This window comes from Protomyctophum parallelum (assembly GCF_964188405.1).
Source record: "Protomyctophum parallelum genome assembly, chromosome: 14".
Lineage (NCBI taxonomy): Eukaryota > Metazoa > Chordata > Actinopteri > Myctophiformes > Myctophidae > Protomyctophum > Protomyctophum parallelum.
In genome coordinates, this window is record NC_139709.1 from 29,583,028 (window position 1) to 29,599,709 (window position 16,682).

At 43.6% G+C, this 16,682-nt stretch overlaps 1 protein-coding gene across 4 annotated transcripts in view; it reads right to left on the reverse strand.

Annotated features, from left to right (window-relative positions):
- Positions 1 to 82: 82 nt before the first annotated feature.
- LOC310870935 (myomegalin-like) overlaps positions 83 to 16,682 on the reverse strand; it is a 68,112-nt gene continuing 51,512 nt past the window's right edge. For 2 of the 4 annotated variants that reach the window (XM_083782317.1, XM_083782316.1), the window contains exons 35-47: positions 16,289 to 16,555; positions 15,712 to 15,843; positions 14,668 to 14,784; positions 13,498 to 13,687; positions 12,738 to 12,862; positions 10,510 to 10,752; positions 9,785 to 9,886; positions 8,821 to 9,038; positions 8,025 to 8,168; positions 7,322 to 7,460; positions 6,696 to 6,742; positions 6,343 to 6,403; positions 83 to 4,210 (exon numbers count right to left, since the gene is read on the reverse strand). In XM_083782317.1, the coding sequence (XP_083638443.1) occupies positions 4,053 to 4,210; positions 6,343 to 6,403; positions 6,696 to 6,742; positions 7,322 to 7,460; positions 8,025 to 8,168; positions 8,821 to 9,038; positions 9,785 to 9,886; positions 10,510 to 10,752; positions 12,738 to 12,862; positions 13,498 to 13,687; positions 14,668 to 14,784; positions 15,712 to 15,843; positions 16,289 to 16,555 (1,943 nt within the window). In that variant the 3' untranslated portion in view covers positions 83 to 4,052. The remainder of the gene's footprint in view (positions 4,211 to 6,342; positions 6,404 to 6,695; positions 6,743 to 7,321; positions 7,461 to 8,024; positions 8,169 to 8,820; positions 9,039 to 9,784; positions 9,887 to 10,509; positions 10,753 to 12,737; positions 12,863 to 13,497; positions 13,688 to 14,667; positions 14,785 to 15,711; positions 15,844 to 16,288; positions 16,556 to 16,682) is intronic. The other 2 variants (XM_083782318.1, XM_083782319.1) reach the window with 2 other exon arrangements.

The following is a 16,682-nucleotide window of genomic DNA, read 5'->3' on the forward strand; positions in this document are numbered from 1 at the left end:
ACTTGGTGTGAATATTCCACAAACTTAGCCCACACCGTTGCCTTATTATGCTCTTTATACATTTGTTTTCCCTCCCAAGTCCTTCATTGATAATACTTTATTTGTCACCACAACACGCACTGACTGCGGTCAAGACAGGATCTATAGGAGTCCTGTGCTCTAGTATATTGCATTACACACAGGCACACGACCTCTCTTCAATCACATAGCATACAGTACAGTAGCTGCATCCATCAAATAGCACTATATATACATATACAACTCAATACCAACAATAAACTGTCATTCTGCTATTTGAGTTCACCCTAAGACCAGTGGTTCTCAACCATTTTTTAAGAGTACACTTTCAGAGTTACAGGGTGCATTTCCTAACAATATCTCACTTAGCTTTAGCCGACCCCCTGGAACCCCCTGAAGGACCCCTGGGGGTCCTCATACCCCGAGTTGAGAACCACTGTTCTCAAAAACAACAAACTCAGCGTGGTAACCAGGCATTGCTGGCGCTCTTACAGACTCAGTCATTTCACAAGTTTTCAAACCAATTCCATTTATGCTTTTGCACATACTTGCACAATATTTTCTTTCTAAGAAAATAACCAACAGAATTTATAAATATTTTTGGCAATTTACTATTTTATTTTCAGATTTTCTTCCTGATGGATGGAGCGCAAACAAGACCTAATTTGGCAAAAGCTAGTGTTGTGTCCTAAAGGGCAGTCATTCAAGCACTAGTTCAAGGCCATTTATACAGTTGAGCCAATTATAACCACTTTAACCCTGGTGTCAATATTTTGGGCTTGTATTTTTTTTTCTAAAAGTCTTTCCCCAAAAAGTAAAAGGAAAATGCAAAAACACTTTCCTATTTTTTTTATATATATATATATAATGCAGATCTATAAGCTCTCACAACACAACCTGAGCTTGTAGATCAGCCATTTTCAGTAAAAATCTGGGCTTAAGTGGTTAAGAGCTCATGTTAACTTTAAACTATAAGGCAGGCAAAGCAATGTTACTTGGAGCTTGTGGGAGTTAATATTGCGACAAGTGACTTTAAAAAGCAAAAGGCATAGTTTGATTTCATAAGAGATGCATGTGTGACTAGTTTAGAAATAAAAAACATTGGCCTTATTCTCTAACTTTTACACAACAAATCATTACAAACCAGAGCAGTGAAATAGGCCTACACTCATAAAGTATACAATGATGTTTAACATCAAATTAAAGCAATACAAAGCTATTGCACGGCTACCCCGATAATCAACTTTGCATGAAGCAAATGTTGGATGTCATTCACTCATGCACACACGCGTGTGCTAGTCCCACACACACACACACACACACACACACACACACACACACACACACACACACACAGTAAACTTGTAAATACAGAAAAAAGCAGGTAATTTACAGCTGGAAAATCGCAAATGTACAGCTAGCATAGGCTACACATCAAAGCAAATGTGAAGGACTTGAACATCAACTCTAAATAATATGCTGATTCTAGACAATGGACCAACCAGTAGCCTGCCAAAGTTTGTATCAGAACATTAATTTACATTTATTGCCAACACCATGGGGACATACTGTCAAAGTGCGTGAACCAAGACCAATAAGTTCAAAATGAAACAAAAAGAGTTGTTTTGTCGATTTCCATCAGGAATACATTTTAGTAGACAATAGTCGCATTTAGCAATAATAGGCAATAATCGGTTAAGATCCACTGCTTAAAGATTTGGTCCACAAAAAAATAAATTAAAAAAAAAGTCTAACGGTTACCGTCTCTGTAGATTTAGAGGCCCTGTAAAAGGAAGCCACGATACATGTCCATCATAAGGGCATTGTTGACCATCCACATCAAACCCGGGATTGTCATTATCATGGATAAGGCAAATAAGTGAAGAAAGGAGTTCAAAACTCAAACTTTGGCAAGTATTGGTGTGATTCCTGTTTTCCACAAAACAATGTCAACTTTATCTTTATCATGCATCAACGCTGTCAGAAAACAAAAAAACAGCACTTTGTTTAAGTCAGTAGTATTAGAACAAAGATAATGCCTAATTTATACTACCTTGTACAACAGTGTCGTGTGCTGAAAAGAGACCCCTGTTGTATTGTAGGCCCACTATTTTCGGCACGCGACTCTGTCATGTGAAGTGTCCTATAAATCGGGCTTAAGCAGTACAACATTGCACCGGTGATATTATGTCCTCGTGAGAGTAAATACATGGGATCCAGTGTTCAAGCAAAAATAAAACATAACGTAAAGCTGGTGTACATGATCATTCAATACACTATGTCATTATTGCACATGCTCGTATGAGAACCGCTGCTGAGGAGTTTGAATACGCGTTTGGCCTGGTTCCATTTCAGCCCTTATGCCCTTTCCTTTCCTAATTTATTGTAAACTTCCTCGTACCACCTAAAGGTTTTATTTATTTAAAAATGTTTCGTTTTAGTTGAGCTTTGATTAGTTTTATTTTTAAATTTTGATTTGTCAGGGGCAAGGTTCAAAAAGTATTGTTTAATAAAGACAGATTGTCATACCAAAATCTGTTCACACTTAAAACTGACAGCTAAAACATTAAATAGATTTCATATTTACCCAAAATACTGGGCTTATGTATGAATTGAATTAAGAAAACCGAAAGACATGCAGGATCTATTATTTACTTGGTTTTAGTTTGTTTTGTAAGCAAACAAAGGTGTCAGTTACTGTATCTTTCTTTTTCTTGTAAAACCTGGATATTTTATTTCAGTTAACTTAAATGTTTGAATTTGTTTTACATCTAGTGTTCCTTATTTTGTTAGTTTTAGTTAACTATAATCAATGGCCTTATCATTTGCCAAAAATAATAGATTTTCTGATCTGTTACACTTAGTATATTCTGTGAGACCATACTCATTACACATACCCCATGAGAGTTAAATTGACACAGCCCGTCTCCTGTCTTTCCCCTGTCCAATGTTCCCTTCCAAGATTATTGGTGATTATTACCAATGCAGGATGAGGCTACTGAGTGACTGAACTGGAACCTATCTCAGGCCTTGGTTCTGCTATTCAGAACCTTGGACTAATGGCTGACAGACCGTTCACAAGCTTCCCCCACAGACACAAATAGAACTAGTTCACAATTAGCAGTGTTCACCTACGTACATTCCTCCATGGTGTCTGGTGATACATTGTGGATGTCATTTACATTTGCATTGCACTTGCAGAAATATCTCCATGCCACAAGGAGTAAACTTGCATTTCTGTGGCAGTCAAAGTTAAGGTTTCGTCCTCGGACGAAGCGATTGGAACACACGTTGACGTGTTCTTGTGCACAGGCGTTTATGTACATACATGTGTTGTGACTAATTGGATTCCTTTCACGAGCTGTGAGTAAACATGCATTGACACTCAATTCTGTCCAACGGCTCTTAAAGAGAGGCTTTGCACGTAGATACTGATCCCTGGCCAGCTTCATGATCCCAAATCCTGATCCTTCTCTGAATCTAGGGTCGGAAGCAAAAATCCGGTCTGAGATCGGTACCTACGGAAAAAACTTCAACCAGCTCCCGTCTTCGCCTATGAGAGCCAGGACACGCATTACTGAAACCACCAGAGGCACATTGCAAACACCTTCTTCTTCGCTCTCACAACAAGGCAAACTGCAGACTTTATCACTCGGAGATGCCAAAAGATGTAGTAGTTAGGCGGTTGTAGGGAAAGAACAGAGAGTGTGGGGGAAACATGAAGCTTAATTTATATTCCGTAATACTGGCATCGTGCGATGGATGATTATGAATTGACCTTAAAAGACAGAAGGCAGAGTTGGATAAGGCTCAAGTTGCACTATAATTGTTGTCCATATTGCCTATAAATTTGAGCTGGTATGGCAGAGGAGAGGGGTGGGTTCATGGGGACACTCGCAAGGCAGGACGTACAGTTGGTAATGGTAGGAGAGGGGTGGAGGGACAGGACAGATAAGGCTGGAGGTGGAGGGTAGGTCTTGGCTAGTTTTCGGTACAGAGGTCAGAGTTGGCAGCTGTTTGGGGCTGGATCTCCTTTAACAGGTCAGTGTCTCCGACAGGCATTGGCTGCCGCGCTTCCGAGGCGCAGGACGCTGTTGGGGTGTAGCCATGGCAACGCTGGCTGTGTCGCCGGCTTTCAGGAGACTCCAATCAGTAGGCCGTTCCCAGGCATAAACACCTCGTGGGTCTTCAGCTGAGGGAGGGGAAGCAGGCGGAGAAGTACTTTAGACAGAATTAAGGCGGACATCATCAAGACATTTCGAGAGTGGATGATGATGTTACAGCCAAGCGGTATTGGTGGCGGTGGAATCCCAAATAATTAACACTGCAAAAATGTTAGTTATATAGAGCCCGACCGATGACAGATATTTTGGGCAGATGCACGTACCAATTTTGGAGCGATATTTTTGACAAAAAGTGCAACATTTTCCAATCAATTAAAAAAACTTCAACTGATTTGATAAAAGTTTATGTTTTGAGAATATTTATATTATAGTCTAAGCAAACAGTTTATTTCATTTGACCACTTAAGCCCTATTCACATGGCACCTATAATGACATGACAAAAAAATAAGGTTGAAAGTGGTTCAACTTCGGCCGATACCGATGTTGTCAAACAATGGCTGACATCAGCCAGACCGATATATCTGTCGGGCTCTAGTTACAGTAGTTATTTTAAGTTTTACATTGTTATGGAGGGAAATAAAATTGCCGACGTGATGAAAAGCAGAGGACGAATGGTCATTAGCAGCAGGTTAGAAATGCAGAGAAAGACAAAAAGCAAAAAGAAGGTTCTTCATTTTTCCATGTTTTCAATTATCTGCAGCGACTTGCTGTGAGTTACTATCTATCTATCTATCCCCCTCCCAAACACACGCATCACGCACGCACACACGCACACGCACACCCACAAAAACACGTGATTTCCTCTTATCTCTATCGGGTGTGAGATAGGCGTAAATGTTCATGCTGTACGACCCAATGCCATGACCCTCTTTCAGTGTTGCCATGTCTGCTTTTTATGGGCTTGTTGATGCGTTTTATTGGGCGTGTTTCTAAAGTGTATAGTTGCTTATTTGGAGCTTGCTTCCTAATGTTGTTTAAAACAGTGGTTCTCAAAACATTTTCAGGGACCCCACACCGCAAATTTTCTTTCAAGATAATTTAGAAAATAGCAGATCTACAACGCGTCACATCGCACCGCGTTGTTATGACTAGTAGATCTTCTATTTTCAAATAGCCAATGTATATACTTACACAAAGGTGTAAAGTGCTCATGTACAGTAGCCTAGTCGCTTCTTTTGGACTCGTTTTCATAGACATGGTTGTGTCTTTCTCACCCTTGCAACACTGGCCACTTTCCAGTGATAACCATGACAGCATGCATAGCACACAGAATGTCAACTATGGAATACTTTGACATTTCAGTCCTCACCATGGGGGTCTCCTCCTCTCCACACTACAGTAGCTCGCTCGAAACTGTAAATAGTCTCATATTTTACGCCATGGCATTTAGCAGGAGACAGCTGGGAACCCCGGTGGGCTCAGTAGACTGGGCCTTGGCGTCAAGGGGTCCTGAGTTATTTCATGGAATTCTTTTTTTGAAACCCTTCAGGATGACCATGAACACGTTCTTATTTAAAGCAACAACCTAAAAGGTGAGGAGTCTTCTGTCGCATGTCTGCACGCAGTGCGCTCTCTCTCTCAACTGCATATACTTAAAGGGAAACGTTACATATTTGGAACCTAAATCAATCCAGACATTGGGTATTGTTCCGCACACTATAATATTCTCACTGTCGAGCAGAGAAATTTGATCAAATGTATGTATTTATTGCATCATAAATCAATACGTATTCATACTTTCTTTGTATGTGTCACGAAAAAATAGTTAAAATAGTCACTCTACAAGCTACAAGCATATTGCATTACAATGCGTTGGGGATTTGTCTAATAAATAAATCTGCTATCTATCTATCTATCTATCTATCTATCTATCTTAACCTAGAATGACATGCTAGCTTGAAAAGTGTTTCAGTATGTCTGTGTAGGTTTTAAAATAATGAACACAAAATGTAAAAGCCCAACCTTCAAAGGTAAGTGAACACATCAATACAACAGCATGACAGAATGTTAAAGCAGTGATGTCACAGCATGACACGGGGAGGCAGGCACATCCACATAGCAGTAGAAGTTGCCCCTGACTGACTGGGTTAGTGTTAACGGCATATCTCAACCCTAGGGGTTATACTCCTGTGCAGAAACCGGACACCGACTGATCTGGGACAACTTCTACAATTCTTCCAAAGGCGCGCCATGTCAAACCTTTATCGGCATAAGCACAGGAAGGGGAGGAGCTTAAAGAGGAAAGTCTCTGCTCGTTCTTCTGGAGGTACTCGGAGAAAGGAACAGAGGAGAACGAAAGACAAATGCAGGATGAGCAAAGAAGGTGAGAGAGAAGTGAAGGGCCGTTTACACCATTATACATAATACCAAGGACAATGATTGGGAAAAGACACATCATAACACAACACACACTACAACAGTAAAATCCCCAGAGTTGGAGTCCAAACCAAATTACATTTGGTTTGGAGGATTACAAATGAATGCTGCAACACTGAGGACATTCACTGTGTTTTACACTCAGATAAAAGGGAATATTTGAAACGGTGTCTTACTTCCAAGTTTGTCCTGGCTTTCTTCAGCACATCACGGGTCCTTGACACTGCAGTGGAAGACAAGTGTGAACACACTGGAAGACAACTTCAAGAACATGTCTTTATTGTCTTGTGTTCATGTGATAAAAGACTATGGACATCTGTGCTGATGTGGGAGAAGGGAATAGTAGGCAATGTAACAATATATATCGTAAATCGATTAACCCATTTTGGGGGCGGGAACCCCTTTTGGTGTTTTAAAGCATTGTTATACTTGAGCTATTGAAAAATACCAGATCTACAAGCTCATAGCGTGGCACCGAGTGCCGCGCTATGAACTTGTAGGTCGTGAACTTGTAGGTCGTGAAAATGTGCCTCAAATCTTTGAATATATATTATTACAGAGTGAACATTTTAACTCAAATATTTGCTTCTGGGAGGTCCCTGGAACAACATATTTTCAGATGTGAGTCGGTGGCCAATTACATATAATGTTTGGGGTCCTTGACATGAAATATTGATCACCACCACTGACACAGAAACAGAGGTTTTTCAGAAAACTGTCAGAATTTAGATTTTTTTTTTTTTTTTTTGACACCAAGCCTAAATGGGTTAAAATCAATGAAAACTGGCGGTCACACACTTACACTGGTTGACTATGAAGTGCTCCATGCTCTCCTTGGTGCGGCTGGTGCTCCTCAGGCGCTGGATGGTTCCCTGCAGAACCTCCTCCTGCTCCGACATGCGCAGTCTGAGGGACAAGATCTCCTCATGCATGCCCTGCTCCTACACACACACACACACACACACACACACACACACACACACACACACACTTCAATTCAATTCAATTCAATTCAAAGGACTTTATTGATGAGGAAATACGTTTACATTGACAAAGCAAAAGGTGGAACAATACAATCAAACACGCACACACGAAAAGGGGCCGCGGCCGCGTGTGCGTCGGAACCGTGTGGAGGCTGTCTAACATGTGAGTAATTTTTTTATAAAAATACCGGATTAAATGACATTAAAAAAAGACGGATCTCGTATACGTTCTGGCACAGGTGGGGGTGGGAACGGAATCCCACGTTCCTGGCATTAACACAGTTAATAAGCTGCCTCACGCCACAGAAACAGGAGATATATATATAGGCTCCTGCCCTATGGCTCGGCAAGGCTTACTTACTTACTACTTCTACTGTTGGAAAGTAATTATGGTAAACTGGATATTATTACGGTCTAATCTTGGATTAGCAATGTTTGTCTGTCCCACAGTGTTCTGTATTATATATTGTATTTGCAAGTCTTGAGATAAAGAATATCAAAGTTCCTTCATGGACAGTATACCTTCACCAGGTTGTGGGTGGGTGGGTCGCTGCTGGGCAGAGCAGCCCTCCAGAACATCTTCAACAGGGACACGGCCTCCTCTAAGATCTGCCTCAGAGTCTTGGTGTTGGACAGAAGACTCTTCACACAGCCATAGTCCAGCACCTGTACACACACAGAGCTGTACAGTTACATACACAGCCATAGTCCAGCACCTGTACACACACAGAGCTGTACAGTTACATAAGAGTAAAGGAAACCCACACATTTCACTTTTTACAAAAAATACTAAAAGGGCCCAATATAATGGGAACACGTGTTTCTAATTTATTTCCGGGAATACGGATATATTTTGAAATACATCTTTTTAGCATGAAAATAGCCTATCTTATTTATTTATTTACTTAAAATTCACCACAGTTCTCAAAGTGGGGTCCGCGACGCATAGCCAGGGGGTCAGTGAAATAATTCAGATTATTTATTTTGTTATTATTATTAATATAATTTTAGTCATGTTTAATGCTGTATTACAATTACTAGGCTGGTGCCCGGCTGTAGAGCACCGAGTCGGTAACGATGGAAGTTGAGATCCATGCCCCACCCGGCTATGCAATACCAGTTGTACCCGTGTCAGAGTACCCCTTCCACCCATCTGTCTGTGTCCATTTTATGCCCATATATGGAGATTTCTGTGTCTATCACTGTGTCCCGTTATTCCTATATGGAGTTCTGTGCCAGGCATGCCCAAATATGTAGTGTGTGATTGTGTGATTGTTTTGGAGATGCCTTGCTCTCATTGGCCCTCTCTCTCTCTCACCAGGTCACGGATCTGCTCCTGGTTGGCATCCAGCAGTGATTGGCTGAAGCAGCCCTGCAGCGTCGTCTCCATTCGCTGGACCAGACTCCGCCCCTCCAGGACCTGCTGCTGCAGGGCGCTGAAGTCATCCACGTGGCCGATGGTGTGGCGGCCATTGCGGTTGGCGAAGGAGCCGTCGGGGGCCTCCCCCTCCAGCTCAGAGTGGGGGTCCAGAGAGTCTGAATGAGGGGGTGGGGAGAGACGCGGGACTTCATTTGTGTCTTTAAGCTTAAGTTATACTCCTTGACACTTTTACCACTATGGGGTAAAAGTGTGGGGTTCAGACTAGAGATGCACTACATTGAAATTATGACCGATATCAAATTATTTGCAGGGTCATATCGGCCGATACCAATAATATATTACATTATGTTGTTATATTTATTATTTATTTTGAACTCATTGCTGAAAATGTTAATTTTAATGTTTTGTTTAGCTGGTGAAAGTACGGATGGTAAACCTCCCTTTAGCCCTAACAGCTGATGCTCTAAAATAGACCAGACAGGCAGACTGAGGCTGCTCTGCGAGTACAAACGAAGCCATTGACGGTCACCTTATTAGTGCGTCATCAATATCGGTGAAAATAATTAGGATTATTTTGAGACCGATTATATCGTGCATCTCTAGTTTAGACCCAAAAATTGTCAGTGTCACGATTTTGGTCTAGACCACATAATGACCACATTAACCCAGAATCCATATAGCCATAATAGGCAAAGTTTCAGCAAAGAATTGGTGAACGATAGGCACACATTCTTAGAAAAATGCAGACCTACAAGCTCACACCACGTTGTGAGCTTGTATGATCTGCTATCTTTTGCTATTGACGAACAATGAAGAAATTATAAACCACGCCACTATGTTCGTTATAGAGCGACAGCAGTTGCGGCTCATGCAGTGATGCAGTAATAGGTTAATGTCACACCATTGGCAGTGCAGTGGCTGTCGTCCAGGTCTGAATAGGGAGCGTAAGGTGATCCACAGTTAAACAGACCAATGTCCCTGACCGGTGGCGATGGAGCCGGGTCTGTTGAGCAACACACACACACACACACACACACACACACACACACACACCAGGCTATAGGTCACACAGCAGCACACAACACCAAGCACTAAATAGTAGCACAGGTTAGTAGCGTAGCACACACTGTATGGATACCAAGCAACCAGCTGTACCAAGTATGCGACTATCTCCATGCTGTATGTGAATGGTGTGCAGTTGGTGTTGGTGGTATTTTATACATACAGTATGTGTGCTTTGTTAAATTCAACATATAATTTCCTTTAAATCTCTATATTGTTCCTTGCTCTTTAAAGCTACAATCCGAGACTTATTTGTATTATTCAATCATACTGAACTATTTCTATTAATTCACTCTACTATACCAATAGTATATAGTATAGTATCTATCTAACATATGGTCTCCCTACCCTACAATGAACTGAATGTAATGCACGCTTTGGATAAAGGCACAATATTTATAATATTTACATTTGTAATGTAAATGTAAGGTTATTTAATCGATTGTCAACTTTTCGTTCAACATCCGTTCAAAGACATGTCATATCATCATCCGGACTGAATACAGTATCCCAAAACAACGGGACGGCTGGGTGTCTGGAGAGAGGAGACAGTCGGCCTCTCACCGTGGAGCAGCTGACGCCTGTAGAAGTGGTCCCTCTGAGGACTGGCGGTCAGCGCGGACAGAGAGGGGGTCCGGGGCGAGCCCCCGCCCCCACCCTGCAGCTTCTGCTCCAGCTGCTTGTGGAGCTCCAGCTGCCTCAGGGCGCTGACGTTCTCCTGCACGCTGCTCTGCAGCTGAGCCCGCAGACTCCTCACCTCGGCCAGCAGCTCCCCGAGCTCCAGCGGCAGCTCACACAGGCTGTAGCCTAACGGGAGAAACCATTCTGTCAGCTCACACAGACTGTAGCCTAACGGGAGAAACCATTCTGTCAGCTCACACAGACTGTAGCCTAACGGGAGAAACCATTCTGTCAACTCACACAGGCTGTAGCCTAACGGGAGAAACCATTCTGTCAGCTCACACAGGCTGTAGCCTAACGGGAGAAACCATTCTGTCAGCTCACACAGACTGTAGCCTAACAGGAGAAACCATTCTGTCAGCTCACACAGGCTGTAGCCTAACGGGAGAAACCATTCTGTCAGCTCACACAGGCTGTAGCCTAACGGGAGAAACCATTCTGTCAGCTCACACAGGCTGTAGCCTAACGGGAGAAACCATTCTGTCAGCTCACACAGGCTGTAGCCTAACGGGAGAAACCATTCTGTCATCTCACACAGACTGTAGCCTAACAGGAGAAACCATTCTGTCAGCTCACACAGGCTGTAGCCTAACAGGAGAAACCATTCTGTCAGCTCACACAGACTGTAGCCTAACGGGAGAAACCATTCTGTCAGCTCACACAGGCTGTAGCCTAACAGGAGAAACCATTCTGTCAGCTCACACAGGCTGTAGCCTAACGGGAGAAACCATTCTGTCAGCTGAAGCCCAACACACACCGGGTGCGCAGCGACGCCTGGAAAATAGAACAGTGGCGTATCGGAGCGTCAGGCGAGGCGTGAACGCGCGTTCGCAGACGGTGTGTGTAGGGCTTCACACAGACTGTAGCCTAACGGGAGAAACCATTCTGTCAGCTCACACAGGTAGCCTGACGGCGAGACAACATTCTGTCAACTCTGATTGTACTTCTGTGCTTGATTGATTGACTGACTGACTGACTCTTTATTGCCCTAAAATGTGACCAATAGATTCAAATGTCAACCATCTGTATGGCATACACATGACATTAGACATCTAACTCTTAACTATATAACCATATAAAGTCTGGCGTCATTGGAGAGTTTAGACCCATGCAAAGCACATGCACAGTCATTGTAATGAGTGAGTTTGTCTGTCTGTGTACATTACGTCTACTCTGTACTGTGTATGTACCGGTATGTCACTTAAAGAAAATTTATCCAGCAGAGGGTGTTGAAAGTGCAAAAAATCCTTGGGCTGGTCACAGACATGAACAAGTGAATCTATGCACACATGTCTAGTATGGTACCGGCTCGAATAAACTCAATGTAGCTGGTCGATGTCCGACTCTCTGCATAGTAGAGTGCTAAACAATTCTAAAGTTAAAGCTATCTGTTTAACCTGCACAGTCCAACACAAAACATTTTAGGTCAGAAATAGATATACATACAGTTGCTCAATATTCCATTATTTCACATTTCCAACAGCTAGATTTAAAGTATGTTAACAGTATTCATTCGCTTGGAACCTCAACATAGAAAATACAAAACATCTGGGGCTGGGGGAGTACCAGGTACTTTTGGAAAACCACAAGTGTCATTAGTACAGGTGGCCCTGTTACAGATGTGATGACACTGACTATAGTAGAGGAGTGTAGGCGGGGGAAGAGACTAGGGTTGGGATTTTGGGAACCTTTAGGATCTTAACGATTCCGGTTCCTCTTAGCGATCCGATTCCTTAACTCAGTACCACATGACGTCCCCCCCCCTTTTTTTTTGCTCTAATCCGGTGTGAAAGTGACGACATGCACAATGGATTTTCATTTTATTTATTTTTATTATAATGGGCTTTTGTGGCAAGGCAACAAGGGCCAAACCTGGTGTCCACTAGGTGGCACTGTTAACGGTTCCCTTAAACGATTAATTCCTAATGGACCCTTACAGGACTGTAACTCTCAGAGTAAAACGTTTGAGAACCACTGGTATAACAGCTCTGACAGTGTGATAATTTACGGTTCCAGAAAAGGTTCCAAATACGATGGAAGCGATTCCAGGTTCTCCAATCTCGGTTCTTTCGGACCCGGTTTCCGGGTCCCGACCCTGTCACCAGACTGACCTTTGTCCTGCTTGGTTCCGGCGGCACACACGCGGTCGTAGACGTGCAGCTCGCTCTGCAGAGAGTGGATCAGATCCCTGCTCTCACACAGCTGCTGCTGGAGCAGAGACGCCTCGTGTTGGAGCCTGGGGGGGGGGGGGGGGGGGGGGGGTGCACAGGGACAATGTACAAAACACTGAAACAAACAAAGCTTCTGCTAAATAAACGTCGAGCAAGGCAACACACTGCGTGTTTGACTCGCATACAGTGACATTCTCAGTGTTTATTGATTTCTCCAACTCTCAGATATAGGGACGTTCATCCATTTAAGAATGGACTAAAGACTAAAGACTCTTTAGTCTTTTAGTTTAGCCATATTGGGTCCCATGATATTATTGATCATGCTTTGTTATGCTTATGATTATGATGTTACTTGTGCTTCTTTTATTGTATTTATTTTTTGCCATACAGATTTGTGAGAATGTAAAGCGCTTTATAAATAAAATGCATTATTATTATTATTATTATTATATATTTTTTAAGTAAATTTTATTCAAAGAGTTAGATCATGTGCAGTCTTCACAGAAAGAGAATACGACTCTTCGTTTTTTTACATTTTCTCCCACAACTCCCTTCCCAGTCCTCCCCACCCACCCACCATTATTATTATTATTAATCAATTGATTGTTAAGAATTAAATTAGTCAATTAAACAATTACTTGAACACAAATCTGACACACACACACACACACACACACACACACAACACACACACACACACCTGTTGCTCTTGTCCTGGCCGGCCTGGCGTTCGTGGCGCAGCACGGTGATCTGCGCTCCTTGCTCATGGCTGTGCGTCTGCAGTCGCCTCAGCTCCTCCTTCCACTGCTCCGCCTCCAGCTCCGCCTGCTTCAGGCGGGCGCGGCACGCCAGCACCGCCTCCCTCAACTGCGCCACCTCCTCGCACGAGTCTGAGAGGAGAGGAGAGGAGAGGAGAGGAGAGGAGAGGAGAGGAGAGGAGAGGAGAGGAGAGGAGAGGAGAGGAGAGGAGAGGAGAGGAGAGGAGAGGAGAGGAGAGGAGAGGAGAGGAGAGGAGAGGAGAGGAGAGGAGGGACAGTTACTTCTCTGCGATAGTTCCGTGTAAAGCCCAAACCACACCAAAGGGTCGAGACGGGACGAGACAGCTTTCAAAATCAAAGTCAAAGTCATACGATTTGTCACACACGTTGCCGCAGTGAAATTTTATTCTCCGCTTTTGACCCATCTCTTGGAGCGGTGAGCCGCAGCCAAGGAGCGGTGAGCTGCAGCCGTGCCGCGCTCGGGAATCATTTGATTAGTAGATTTGACCCCCCCCAATCCAACCCTTTGATGCCGAGTGCCAAGCAGGGAGGCATTGGGTCCCATCTTTTCAATCTTTGGTATGACCCGACCGGGGATCGAACCCCGACCTCCCAGTTTCAGGGCGGACACTCTAACCACAAGGCCACTGTCTGGCTTTAGCATTCGTCCCAGCGGTGTGATTATGTCCTGTTGCACGTCGACCCAAGTGATTCAACTGGCTTCAATACAATGGCCCAAACAACACCAATGCAACTCCTCGCAACCGTTTGGTTACATGGTGTTGCATGGCGACCCATTGGTGTGGTTTGGGCTTAAGCCATTTTGGGCGGGAACCCCTTTTGGTGTTTTAAACATTATGTTATAATTTAGCTATTGAATTGAGTAGATGGAAATGGTGCCATCCGATAATGAGCATTAGTGACGACCAATTATAAAAGCTAAAGTTGAAAATGAGCTCCTATTATTTATCATAATCATGAATGTCGTTTGACAGTGCACGAGGTTCGGCTGTGACTGACTAACTGACATAAGTGAGTGATCACTTATCACATATTGTAAGTCAAGGACAGGTTCATTTCAGTCCAAACGGCTGTTTAGTGTCCAGTAGTACCTGAGTTGGCCTGCAGGCGGGACTGTAGAGCCATGTTTTCCTCTTTTAGGACCCTGATCTCATTGGACAGCTGAGTGACCGTGTCCAGTCCCTGGATGTAGATGTTAGTGGGCGCTCCTGAGATAGAAAACAATTCAAGCAGTACTCAGTTGAAATGAACTGCAGTGTCGAGTTTGATAATACAGCTCTATATGGGAAAATTAAAGTGTGTGTGTGTGTGTGTGTGTGTGTGTGTGTCTGAACACAAGCTAGGGAGTAGGCCTATGTATACTCTCAGTGTTACAGACATCCCATCTCTCCTGGAAGTTGCGGGAGTCTCCCGGAAATTAGCGCCGACACGAACATAATATGCCAATATATGCAGACTATATGCTGCATATATGCCATATTCAGGTTCATATTATGTGGAGTTATAGGACATTTGTGTCATATATAGCTCATATCCACGTTAAACATGTGGCATATATAAAATATATACATGTTCATATATTTTCTTGATAAACGATCACTGTGGATTCTTATGCACAGTTGTGCATAAGACAATTACGTGTACATACATTTGTGCACGCTCTGAGTTAGACTCTGGGAAACAAGCATCAAATGGATAAGTGTGCGACCTATACCTCCATCTGAGTTAGACTCTGGGAAACAAGCATCAAATGGATAAGTGTGCGACCTATACCTCCATCTGAGTTAGACTCTGGGAAACAAGCATCAAATGGATAAGTGTGCGACCTATACCTCCATCTGAGTTAGACTCTGGGAAACAAGCATCAAATGGATAAGTGTGCGACCTATACCTCCATCTGAGTTAGACTCTGGGAAACAAGCATCAAATGGATAAGTGTGCGACCTATACCTCCATCTGAGTTAGACTCTGGGAAACAAGCATCAAATGGATAAGTGTGCGACCTATACCTCCATCTGAGTTAGACTCTGGGAAACAAGCATCAAATGGATAAGTGTGCGACCTATACCTCCATCTGAGTTAGACGTGACTCTGGGAAACGGGTATCAGATGGATGGAGTGTGCGACCGACCTACCTCCATCACGGCCGGAGACGGCCAGCCTCTCCTCCAGTTGCTGCCGCAGTCTCTCGTTGGTCCTGATGGACTCCTCCAGGCGCTGCCGCAGACACCTCACCTCTCGCAGGTGTTCCTCTATCAGATCTATACCTGGGAGAGACATGATGTGGCCACATGTTTGTTTCATTCATCTCTATCGGATCTATACCTGGGACGCATGTGTCCACATGCGCAGCTTATATGACTTCATAAACATGTTTTATCAGATCTATAGGGTCCAGTGTTGGGAAAGTTAACTTTCTAGTTTCTAGTCATGAACTAGTTCAAAGTTCAGTTCACAAATTTAAAAAGGAAGTAGTTCAGTTCATAGTTCCGCTCAGAAAGAGCAAGATGTGTTTCAGGCCAGGCCAGACACAGCAATTGTTTTCCGTTTAATAATGATTTATTGTCACCATCGGCAAAGGTCCGCAAACTTTAAGGCCGATGCTTACGTTATACAGAAAATATCCATCTACACACTCGCAGCGCATCGCTTTGTGAGCTTGTAGATAGGCTATTGGTGGTATTGCAGAGCACAGAGACAGACATACTGTACCTCCATGGCTGTTGACTGACATTTGCCCCGTCGATCCCATGTAGCCGCGGAGCGGCGGCGGACCGCTATCCATGTCCCAGGGTGCACCGCCGCCGCCTGCCAACAGACCCGACTCAGACGGCAGCGAGTGAGACGCACATTCGGGCACGATGCCCAGCTGGTACGGTTGGAAGGCATGATGGGATAGCTGGCCATAGTGGGAGAGGTCGTGCTGGTTGTGGCCGCCGAGCGACAGGGCAGACATGGCTTTGCGGGACGCCACGAAGCCTGAAACCACAAACGGCCAGGTGTTATTAGGAGATATGACTGGACTGACACGCTGGTGGAAGCTATACTATACCCCTCTTCCACTGTCAGACTCACTGTTTTTATTTATCGTTTAGTCTAGCTAGTT